The sequence below is a fragment of the Cetorhinus maximus genome, chromosome 1 (assembly GCF_964194155.1).
Source record: "Cetorhinus maximus chromosome 1, sCetMax3.hap1.1, whole genome shotgun sequence".
In the NCBI taxonomy this organism is placed as follows: Eukaryota; Metazoa; Chordata; class Chondrichthyes; order Lamniformes; family Cetorhinidae; genus Cetorhinus; species Cetorhinus maximus.
The window spans coordinates 91,228,371-91,240,925 of record NC_135879.1 but is presented as its reverse complement, the minus strand read 5'-3'; the positions used below and the strand labels follow the sequence as shown (position 1 = coordinate 91,240,925).

The 12,555-nt window shown below is 44.0% G+C and overlaps 1 protein-coding gene across 1 annotated transcript in view; it reads left to right on the top strand.

Annotated features, from left to right (window-relative positions):
- antxr2a (ANTXR cell adhesion molecule 2a) overlaps nucleotides 1-12,240 on the top strand; it is a 303,824-nt gene extending 291,584 nt beyond the window's left edge. Inside the window, exon 17 of the mRNA XM_078543719.1 lies at nucleotides 11,027-12,240. Coding sequence (XP_078399845.1) covers nucleotides 11,027-11,065 — 39 coding nt within the window. The 3' untranslated portion in view covers nucleotides 11,066-12,240. The remainder of the gene's footprint in view (nucleotides 1-11,026) is intronic.
- The last annotated feature ends 315 nt before the right edge of the window (nucleotides 12,241-12,555 follow it).

Sequence of the window (12,555 nt, the reverse complement as noted above, 5' to 3'; positions counted from 1 at the left end):
TCCTTCATCAAGACCTCAACAACACTGTCAGAGAAACCGGGGACTCCAGTCACAGATATTGTTCAGCGCGCAACAGCGCTGTCACTCAACATTTTGCAACAGAGCCTCCCATTTCAGAGGTGCAGGATGCCTTTAAAATTTTGGAGCCTCACTGAATTTCCGATCCTTCCCTCCCAATGTCTGAGCTTCCAATGACAAGCATGAGTAGTGCTGTCAGACACTTGGCTTTTTTTTTTACAACAACTGAGTGGTTTAAATGGTCAAATTCTCAACTTGTTTTAATGGGTTTAGCCAAAAGGAGGTTTGCCATCCCAGTATCATAAACAGCTGTTATGCTACCACACCCATGCTTGAAGCTGGTTATGACTGTGTTGTGGAGTTTTAAATCAAAAATTCATAACAGCATTGGGAACTTTCATAAGTGATCCCTCCACCATGCCTAAGTGGCTGTCCAGTACATGTGCCACTAATGTGTCCACATACTCAGTATGGAACTGCAGTGTGAGTAATAAACATCACTCGGGTAGCAAATACAGTGTGTATCTGAGGCCCGAATTTTCACTCCTGTGTCGGGGGGAGAAAGTGCCCCGGATGGCCTGATTTACGTTGGGGGCGTGGAGGTAGGGGAGGGTGACTTTTAACGAGAGCCAGGCCCACTGACCTCAGAAACGGTCCAGAGGCAGCAACAGGGCCTGCTGGCTGGAGAGGCGGTCTGTCTGAAAGGCCGGCCTTGGTGCTTCGGCACTTTGTCCCAGCTATATAAAAAAACAAGAAAAAAAAACCTCTAGCCCTCACCCCTCACACCCCATCACACCCCCACCCCCCCATATAGCACCTCTCTACTCACCCCCATGGCTTCTTACACCCCCTATGTCAACTTATGCCTCTGTACCCAACCCCACTGCCCTTTGTAGCTCCTATACCAACTTAGTGCCAATCATGCCAAACCATGCCTCCCATCCTCACCCTTTGCCATTTCACCCTTTATGCCAACTCACCTAGTATCCATCATCAGCCAACCTCAGGACCCAGGCTGAGATGAAATAAAATGAAGTTCAAAGTATCTATTATTGACTTCAATATTTTTTAAAAATCTGATTGATAAAAATCCATTCACTATATTTAAATTCCTTAAACTCCCTAATTCCTTATAAAAACAAGTATTTGTATTCATAGCCCAACAAACATTTGTATTTATAAACCCACAATAAAGACTTTATGACCACTTGGAGCTGTTAATCAAACTGTGAACTGCCAGGCACTCCACTCTAATACTGATAGGCTGTGGAATAAGTCACGCAGCACAAATCCTATAATGATAACCCTGAGGCTTATGTCTACAGACAGAGTGAAATTGCAAGCACTGATTTTTTTAAAACCACAATTACGTGCGATTCAAATGCCTTGACAGCTTAACAGTTCCAAAGGGATTTAAATGCCTTGACAGCTTGACAGTTCCATTGAGTTTATTCACTTTTTACACACATTCATGTCTAATTTTAACTATCCCAAAGGTAATTGATCTCTCTCAAAGGTGCATCTGGACCTATCCAAAAGGGTACCCTACTTTTCCAAAGAACCCCGGTAAGTTTAGGCCTTCTCTTGCAAAGTGTGAAGCCCACTTGTCGTGTTTTGGGCACCCCAGTATGAAAATTGGATCTGTGTGAAGACAGCTGCATCTTTACATGTGCAGCTGCCTCCATGAACCACGGATGTGAAAACTGCAACTCTCATCCATTCCTCCACCCCCAGTGAAAATGGTGGGTGCTGGGTTCGGAGGCAGTACTCCTGGAATCAGGGCTCCGGGGCCATTTTGGTGAAGCTGGAGACTGTTTCCATCATTGTGAAAATTCAGGCCTGAGTGTAGAGCTCCTCTATAGTCTCCAGTCCATCTCCTAATATCATGTCCAGGAATGTAAATAAGTGCTGAATATGATCTTGGTGCTCTAGCAACTTACATTTAAAACCAGAGCCACCAAGACTCTATCCCCATTCCACATAACATACTGACCCTCTGCTCTGTACTAAATGAGGTTTCTAGGTGAGTTGCTTCTATATCTTTAATATTCTTGTGTTGTAGATTGACTTATATATACAGTGGATATGAGTTTTTTGTATTGTCCAGCGCATGTGAAAGTTGCAGTTGTTCATTCATCAACCTGTTGCGTTACTCTGTGCGTATGTTATGTATGAGATTTTCCTTTAAACATAAGAGTGGCAAGATTTTAGAAAGTGATTTGTCTGTTGGAAATTCTTTCCAACTCTACATTCATTCTCTTATAGCATGCGTAATTTGCGTAACCATGGTATTTTCACATCTAATATCTTTCCTACTATTAGCTATTAATGTTTCTCCATGGGCAGGATCTTTAGGTCAGCAAGCGGGGTTGGGGCCTGCTCGCCGACACGTAAAGTGATGCGGGCGGAACTCCCGACGTCATCCCACGTCATTTCAATTTTCAGGTTGGCGGGGGCGCAGCCAAATCAGCTGTGCACCTGCTGACCTGTCAATGGCCTATTGAGGCCATTTAAAAAGTAATTGAGATAATTAATGGACCCGCCCATCCAACCTTAAGGTTGGCAAGCAGGCCGGGAGCCCCGGTGGGCTTCAGAAAAAGCATGAAACCTCATCCATGGACGGGATGAGGTTTCATGAGGGTTTTTAAAAATGTAATAAATGTTTGAGTTAAAGTGATGGACATGTCCTAACTCTTGTGACAGTGTCACATGAAGGGACATGTAAGAGAAATTATTTCAACATTTAACTTCAAAGTTTTAATTCTGAGCCTATCTCCCTGAGGCTGCATTCAGCCTCAGGGAGATCAGTGCGCTCTTTCACGCCCATGTGTGAAAGAGCACACTCCCGGCTGAGGGAATCCCCCCCGCCCACACAGGGAGTGCATAGCGCTTCCTGGCGGATGCCACATTGAGCGAGCCTTAATTGACCCATCCACTTAAAAATGGCAGCACGTCCCTGATCGGGACGCCAATTGGAGGCGTGCCTACCCGCGCCCACTCCTGCGCTTCTTCCCAAATTCTTTCCCATGTCATCACAGTGATTTTTTTGTCGATATTATTTGTAATTTCAATATTCCCTCATGTTTATGCATGTTCCATACTATAGCTTCATAGTAATATTCGTGCGCTACTTTTGAACTTTTTAACTCATGTATCTTTGCTTCGTCCTCCTGTCAGGATCTGAGATTGGGGAGTAAACAACGACAGTGTCTACCATACATTGCTAATGGTTTGTGTTTTCTCTGCATTCTGAGAGAGGTGTCATCCCTCTTCAGAACACATTGTTCACATTGCTCCATGATGGTGTTCATTAGCGCCACAATATAGGATATGCTGAATTGGATATCATTAGTTAACATAATGGTGTTCAATTTCACTTACGTGCAGGGCAGATCTTTGAGTGTAATTAGGAACAGCAGTTGGATCAAGATGGTCCCTCTGAGGACTCTTGCGTTTGAAATATACAATCTGATATAATGGGGCCTACTCCAAGAAGGAAGGAGATTCCAGGAGATGTATTTAAAATTATGAGATAATTGGAAAAAAAAATCAGGAGGAGTGTACATCAGGTGGACAATCCCTGTCAAAATTGAAAGCTTTGCCAAATGCTAGCATTACTGGTCTATGTGAGGAGGAATTTCTCAACAATATGTTAAGTTGGTGAGTTAACAAGCATTCTGAGGGATGGATTGCCCCCTGATTTACATACTCCATCTCTAGGACAGAAATTACTGTTCCAGAGATGTACTGAAGAGGCAAAAGAAAGAAACTGGTGTCTATGCTTGGTAGTGCTTGGAATTACTGTGGAATGAAGAACTGTCCTTCATGCAATAAGTTGTCTGACCTCATGTGGCCTAAACTCTCAGTCTCTTTCACGTAATATCTAGGGGCAGGATTTTCGGGTCGCCAGGTGGGTGCAGCCGGGAAACGGTCCGCCACCCACAATGGGCCCCAACCATGATTTCACGCTAGCTGGCCAATTAGCGGCCTGCCAGTGTGAAAGGCGCGCTGAGAAGCTCAGCAGTGCCAGGGTGAGGGCGGGAGGAGGGCAAGCACAAGAGTCTGCGCATGCGCGGGGGAACGGAAACTGAAAGTTCCCTGAAGGCAGAGAGGTGCCTCAGGGAGCTGAAGGATTTTAAAGTCAAAAATAAAGGTGATGAAATTCAGAAAAACTTCCCCACATAGGACTCACTCACATGAACAGAAACATAATAATAATTATGTCAAAACATTTTTATTTATTTTTTTATTAATGTCGGAAACCTCATCCCGCCCATGGATGGGATTTCCTCAAAAATGCAAAGGCCGCCTGGCCAACTGTAAGGTTGGACGGGCAGCGAAAAATCCCCGTTAATTAATACTTTAATGACCTTAATAGGCCTCTTAATTGTCGGCCGGCGCACTGCTGACTCTCGCATGTGCCCACCGACCGAAATATTGCGCGAGTGTGCAATGATGTCAGGATGCTCACCCGACATCACGCCCGCTATTTTATGCCCGATCAGGTCGGGCGCACGCCCACCCGCAGGATGTAAAATTCTGCCCCTAGGAATTTTGCTGGCTCCTGTACATGGCATCAAATTCTGTTCATGACAATGTTATTCTATCTTCCCCAGTTGAAAGATTTTGTCAGTGCATGGCGTGTAGCAAAATCATAAACACATTTATAATGAATACAACTAGTATTTACCGGGATGTAATTTTCAGCTATCATGTTTTGGTCTGTAGCTTGCTCAGTATTTGAATCATGAAACTTGGGCCTTCACTTAGGGCAAAATTTTTCCGTTGGCATGCAGGGACGCAATGCCCACGCGCTGGCGCTTAAAATGACGCGGGGTGACCTGTCAACGGCTTATTAAGGCCATTAAGAAACAAATTCAGCTTATTAATGGACCTGCCTGTCCAACCTTAAAGTTGGTGGGCAGGCCAGGAGCCCAGGCGGGTTTGTGAAAAAGCATTAAACCTCATCCATTGGCGGGATGAGGTTTCATGAGGGTTTTAAAATTTTAATGAAAGGTTACAATAAAAGTAATGGACGTGTCCCAACTCATGTGACGAGGGGACATGGCAGGGAAACTTTTTAAACTCCTTTATTAAAAATTTCAAAATGGAGCTGATCTCCCTGAGGCAGCACTTTGCCTCAGGGAGATCTTGCGCTCTTTCACATGCATGCGCGAAAGAGCGCACTCCCAGCTGAGGGAACCCCCCCTGCCCGCACAGGGAGCGTATAGCACTTCCTGGCGGACGCCACGCTGGGGGTGCATGTAAAATGTTGGCGCACCCCTGACCGGAGCTGCTGATCAGGAGCCCGCCCGCTCGCACCCGCTCCCACTCTTCCTCCCCCAACGGGGGAAAATTTTTCCCTTAATTCTATCCTTTTGAAAAGATTGGTATGCTGTGAAGGTATGATAATTATCAGTGCTACTTGATGAGTTGTTTTTTTCCAAAGCCATGCACTGCGACAGGTGCCTCTATTGTGGCAGTGCATTTGTATGGGGATTGCAATAGAACGTAGCCAGCAGCAAGCCTGCTTCAACACGGGCAATGCTCATGACCAGCACGGGGATCAAACCCACAACCTTGGTGTTATTAGCACCATGCTCCAACCATCAGAGCTAACTGGCCACCAGTTGATTAGATAAACAGGCCCCTTAATTCTTGGCAATTAAGGATGATTACTTTGTTTGATTCCTGTGCTTTTTCGGCCAACCTCATATGGGACTTAAAGGGTACTGCACTGCTAAGTCAAAAGCTACAATGACTTGCCTCCTTAATAGATATTGTAATGGGGAATAAATTACACCCACGAACTTCAGAGGGGGCCTAAATGACGTTGACCAATCCATGCTGGGCATTACTCTTTGTAGAAGAAATGTGCTGTACCTGTTATAGGTTCCCATTTGTTTCCCTTCAGCTGACAACCAAGGTCAGTGCCAAATGATCTCATTCAGCATGTTTTACATTGTAGTCTTGGGAAATGGTGCACCAGTTTTATTGCTATGAAACTTAAAAAGGTCAGGGGTTATTGTTCTAATATCTACAATAACTTGATGAAAGTGGTCAGCATGAGGAGAACAGTTCTATTTGTCGTGTAGTAGTTGGCTGGTGCACAACAGTGACTGGACTTAAGAAAAAAATATTGGCTGTAAAGCACTTTCCGATATCCTGTGATCGTGAAAGCGTATAAATGCAAGTCTTTTCTTTAATAGTTGTTTCAGTATTATTGCTTTCAGTGATAATGCTTTATAGCTTGTGTTTTTGGTATTGCTTGACTGCCATGGGCAGTAACCTACCATTATAGAACCTGCTGTATTCCAGACAGGTTCCATAATAGACAGGCAAACTGCTCCAATAGTTGCCCATGGATATGGTGAAGATAAACATTTACCCTCCATGTGCCTTAACTCCATTGAGGTTGCACATGTAGAAAAATAATCTGCCTGTCCTGTTCAGGAGAATTTTGTTTCACTTGCTGAGTTTGGTTTTAAATATTTCCCAAGTTCCCAATCTAGTTGGTTTTCATGCATGTAATTGATTACTATTTTAGAGGAAAGGTTAAGGCAGTAAAGGTGGAGACTGTAGGATACATATTTCTACAGCAGTAATTAGCAAGTTATTTGTGCATATGTCTGCCTATGAATAAATAGAAAAGCCCACTATCAAATATTGTACCTGCTGCAGCAGCTAAGAATATGAAACATATTTATAATGTGCGTACTCTTTCGGCAGAGGTCCCTTATTCATTGGAGCTCCTGAATTTGTGAAGGAGTGCATGGACGAGATGTATTTGTAATGTTCAGAAAATGGTTACTATGCATTTAACTCATGGACCTCATTTCGAGGTATGTCCGTTAAGGGACCACTTATATCTACTATAAATAGATTCACAGGTCCATGTTAAATCTGTATAGGAATAATTCACACCTTCTTACATTTCAAAGCTAGAATGCTTATTTAAAATATATTGAAGTCAAATGTAAAACATTAAGGGCACATATTTGGTTTGCATAGTTCCACTTGTAATGTGACCATGGAGGCCTGGCATCACTTTTCATGCGTGGCCTGTGCCACTAGCTGTCCCCTATGCAGCCCGTATTCCATTCTTTGAGGATAAGGGCATAAGGGCAGGTCTATCTCCTGAATGCACCAGAAGATGTTAATTCAGCATTATCCTGATGGCAGACAGTCCAACTGGCTGTGATGCCACTGTTCCAAATTTGGGCAACAAATTTGTTGACCATACAAGTAAAACCCAGCATGAAGCAGCAATGTGAGCTCTGTTTTAAGGTGTCCAGGCACCTTAATTGCAAGTTTTTTTTACCTTTTTCTATTGCAAGAACGTGGAAGTATTCTGGAGTGTTTTTGGAGGTGTTGTGACAAGTTCCTGAATTTGCTAGATAATGTTGCCAGATCCTCATGGGGTAGGGGTAGCGACGGGTATAAGAGCTCACACAAAGGCTGCAACAGGTAGGACGGCAGCCGCGGAAATGCCTCTGGGTCTGCAGAACAATGGGGAGATGGAGCAGAGTCTGTGGCGAGGTCAAGCGCTGCTCCATACCCTCTGCCAGAGTGGAGCTGGAGTCCTCCATGCTCCTTGACAGCAACAGGAGACAGTCTGGCAGGCAAGCCAATGCATCTGGCATCTTGGTGTGCAAACCCATCAGCACAGCCGTCAAGGTACTCTTCTAAGTTCTCTGCAGTAGTAGGAACATAGGACTTAGGAGTAGGCCATTCGGCCCTGTGAGCCTGCTCCACCATTTGATAAGATCATGGCTGAACTGTCTGTGTCTCAACTCCACTCTCCTGCCTACCCCCCATAACCCTGACTCCCTTGTTTATCAAAAATTGAACTCAGCCTTGAATACATTCAATGATCCAGCCTCCACTGCTCTCTGGGAAAAAAAGTTTCACTTACTAACAACCCTCTGAGAGAAAAATATTCCCCTCATCTCCGTCTTAAAAAGGAGACCTCTTATTCTCAAACCGTGTCCCCTAGTTCTAGTCTCCCCCACAAGAGGAAACATCCTCCCGGTATCTGCCCTATCACGCCCCCTCAGGACCTTTTGTGTTTCAACGATCACCTCTCATTCTAGACTCCACTGGGCATAGGCCAAACCTGTTCAACCTTTCTTCATAAGATAAGCTCTTCATGCCAGGAATGAGTCTGAATCAACCTTCTCTGAACTGCTTCTAATGCAGTTATATCTTTTTTCAAATAAGGAGACCAAAACTGCACACACTATTCCAGATGTGGTCTTTTATATTCCTTGCAATAAACGCCAAAATTCCATTTGCTTCCTAATCCCTTCCTGCACCTGCATATTAACTTTTTGCGATTCATGTACCAGGACACCCAAACCCCTCTGTTCCTCAGAGTCCTGCAATTGCTGTCCATTTAAATTTATTTAATACATTCAAATAGTAGTACCCATTTGCCACCTTGCCCTCCACTGAGTTGATGCACAAACTATCTTTTTACCCTGGCCCGGCTGCAGACCACTCGTGCCATATGATTCAACACATGGTGACCTCAATTCCCTACTTGCCTCCAAGATGTGTGCAGTTACAATACCTAAGCTGGAGGCTGTGAGTATCAGGTCAGGTGACAGGGTTTCTTCATCAGTGCTTCCTGTTTGCCCTTCTTCCTCCTGTGGCTGGAGAGGCAATGGGGTGTCTGATAGGAAGAACTTAGAAGGGGAAGGTTAGTGGCTGGGGTGTCAAATAAGGGGCCTGTGGTCACAGCTTAGCAACATGCTTATTATGACAAATAGCAGGATGAAGGTGAGCTGGAGTTGAGAAGGGGCATAGGCAGGAAAATTTAGCCATTGCCAATGTTCTAGGTGACACCCATTGCTTGTCCCATGATACCTCTATAGGGCTCAGGAAATGCAGATGTTCTTGCTGGTTCTGCTCTGCTCCCTTCTATTGTGTGTCACCTTGTCCTGCAAGAGAGGCAGAATGCCATTTGTGGTTGGATGATTTTTAAAAATTCATTCATGGGGTGTGGGCATCACTGGCTAGGCCAGCATTTATTGCCCATCCCTAATTGTCCTTGTCCAGAGGGCATTTTTAAAGAGTCAACCTGGAGTCACATGTAGGGAGACCAGGTAAGGACAGCAGATTTCCTTCCCTAAAGGGCATTAGTGAACGAAGTAGGTTTTTATGGCAATTGACAATGGTTTCATTCCAGATATTTATCGAATTCAAATTCCACTATGCGTGGTGGGATTTGAACCCAGAGCATTACCCTGACCCTCTGGATTAGCAATCTAGTGACAATACCACTATGCCACCACCTCTGTGCCTGCCACAGTTAAATAGCTGGAGGTATGTGGAGACAATGAGAGATGGGTGTGAGGCTGGGAGTATTGGTAGGTATGTAAGGGTGAAATGGAGTACCCTGATGCTAGGCATAAGTTCCGAGTGCCAGAAAGTGCTGCTGGGTGAGTGATGGGGGGTGTGGTGCATTGCACAGTGTGAGGGACTGGTGGTATAGTGGGTAGGAGATGTCATGTGATGATGCATTCACTGACTTTGATCACTTCACGAAGCCATTGGACTTGTTTTGGCATTGTGGCCAAGGACTCAGGACCAGACTCTGGGAGTTGCCCTCCCTGGCCACCTGGTTGTTTATGAGGGTGGTCCATGAGGATCTCCTAGCACCATCACCCCCACCCTCTCTCCGCCCCCCCCCCCCCCCCCCCCTTACCCTACAGAACATGGCCTCCTTCCTTCTGCCTCCCTCTACCACTAATGCTTGCAGTGCCACATCCATCACTCTGGAACCGCCTGCCCGCCCCTGTGTTCACTTTGCAATAATTTCTGTGGCAGTACTATTTTTGTGTAGCTTCCCTTTAAGATTTAGTCTGCCTTTAGGAAGAGCAGACTGACTGGACCACATGATTAGCAAACAACGCTGCCAGGAGCTCTGCTGTGCACAGAGACTGCAAGCAGCCGGAGAAGCAAAGGAACAGCGTGGAGCTGCTCGGCCCAACATTGCTATCAGTAAAATGAGGTGGGTAGATGAAAATTGAGTCATGTCCACCTTGATTTCAAGTGGCACAGGCAAGTCATGAATCATGACCCACCCGCCCGCCAAGAAAGCAAGGGAGCCCACGTTCTGGCCTGAAAACCCCTGAATAAAACCAAAAACTACTTTGTTAAATAATGCATTTTGCATTTAAAGATGCACAGACATTTTCTTACATTTTTGGATTTAGTGTTGGTATTAAATCCTTCTGATTGGTTGTATCATGGTTCAGATTCATAGGTAAGTTCCTTCTGCCCATTCCAAAATGTCCAGACATTAAAAAGAGCACCCCCTTCTGCTTCACTATAGTATGTTCAAATGTTTCCTTGCTCACATTTCCTGTAGTCTCTCTAATTGAAGCTTTAAGTTTGGTTGATGCACACCACAGTCTTAATGTTGTGAATGCATATCCAGTAGGATCTGGACTGAGACTCGCCATTTTGGATCCTTGGAGCCATCAGGTGAGACTTTCAGCCCAGCCTAGACTGTATCTAAAGCATGAAGTGTGTTACTCAGCCTTCACAAAGTCCCTTTCACTACTGTTGTGTATCTATTACTTTCTACCGTTTTGTGTTTACTTGTATTGTGTGGAGATACAGAATGGAATGTCAAATGTAGCATTCAGCAAAAGTGACAGGTTACAACCCAGGTCATGATGGTATCGTTATTTTTAACTTCAGGAAGCTCCAGTTCCATGTAAAGTAATGGCAACTCAATCAAACCCAACAACAAGTAACATTAGCTAATGGGAGTTCAGTCTATATTGTGAAACAATGTTAATGATATTGCTTCCTGTGCCTGAATTATTTATTACAACTGAATATAAAGGGTAAAAGGTGAGGAAAAATTAAGGCTATTAGCACATTTAAAGGTTGCTAACTATTCTTATTTCTACTGTAAGTTAATAGCAGTTAAATTATATATTCACACCAAATTGTTTCTTTGGATAATTGCCGTTATTTTTCCTTTGCTTTTCAGGGCCGCTGTATAAACTTCAACCGAGTCCAGGCACAGTAGAAATGATGAAGCTAGAGCTGCTTTATTTTCTGTACTACCTACTGAGGAATGGCAAAGGATTCTCAACTTCCAATGGACATCAATAACCTTCTATAAAAAAAGATGGGGGGAAGAAACGCCATCTTCATGGTGCATTTTGCTAACTTGTCACAAAACTGCAGCAAGAGCAATGCAGATTTCCCTTCAATCTACCAAGAACTGTACAGCGATAACTTGACAGATGAGCTGCTTCTCTCCTAACCACTGGCCCAGAGTAATGGCACGACAGCAATGGCACAAAGTAAACATTAGCCATCCCCTCCCAAAAAAAAATCCATTGATTCTTGGCGCTTGAAGTCACTTTGAACGTTTTTTTCCAGTCTGAATGTAGTCTGACTGTTATATGCTGTTTTGGGTAATCACATTTTATAGACAGAGTGTATTGTCAAAATAGAACCTATTAGCCACAGGCGGAGCAGCAATCCCACCAGGCCTACCCGGTGCATAAGTTCATTGCCTTTCAGCGATGTCACATCACAAGATCTTTCCAACTTCACCACTTTACAATGCCTTACGGGAGTTGTCTGACTGAAAATCTTGTCATTTTTCACTGAAAAGTGCACACGCATGACAAAATGTAGACAGGATGCCCCAAGGTATGGGAATCAGCTAGACTTTGCCCTTTAGTTTTTGAAGACACCTTTCTTTCATTATGTGCCGGGAAAGGAAATTAATAGAGCGTTATCTTTCAGCAGTACAGCCTATAACCAAAGATCCTCTGTAGAAATTGAGACATTGGTGCTCTGAGGCCTGACATAGTGGCTGGTGCTTTGCCATTGCTGTAATCCTGTGTTCAGTAGCTCATAACGTGTCACCCTATTAAAGCATATTCATTGATCTGTGTACTTCTATTAAACAAATAAATAAGATAAAATAGAGCAGCATTGTTACAACCCAAGGTTGTATAGGCTGGTATATCCCCATTCTTTAAATCTCCAAGGGCTTTACTGTGTCACAAGCCAGCAACTCTCTTTGCATGAGAATTTCAAAGTTTAATTAATATAATTAAAGGCAACAGCAAGCAGCAGCCTGTGAAGATTTTTGCTCATCTTTTTTATGCTTTTTGACATTGAATGACCTATTACTATTTAAGCTTTGCTTGGATTTTTAAAACATACTTTGCCCTGGTTACGTTCGAAAGAGAAAAAAGGTACCCATGTTTGTAACCAAACAGTGCAGTTATATTATCCTACTGCAGCCCCTTTTCCAAACATTGTGGAAAAATATATTTAACGATTTTTTTTTTCCAACCGCCTTGTCAAGACGACGATCCCAAATGATGTCCGTATGAGCAGAAACACTGTGGGGGAGAAGAAAGCAGCAGCTGAGAAAAAGCTCGAATGATGCAGTCACTTTCGATACTGTACATGAAATGCAAAATGGATATTCGAGTCGAAACCTGACAAAGCGCGCCTGCTTTGATGTGAACTGGTATAGACAATGACCAGTGG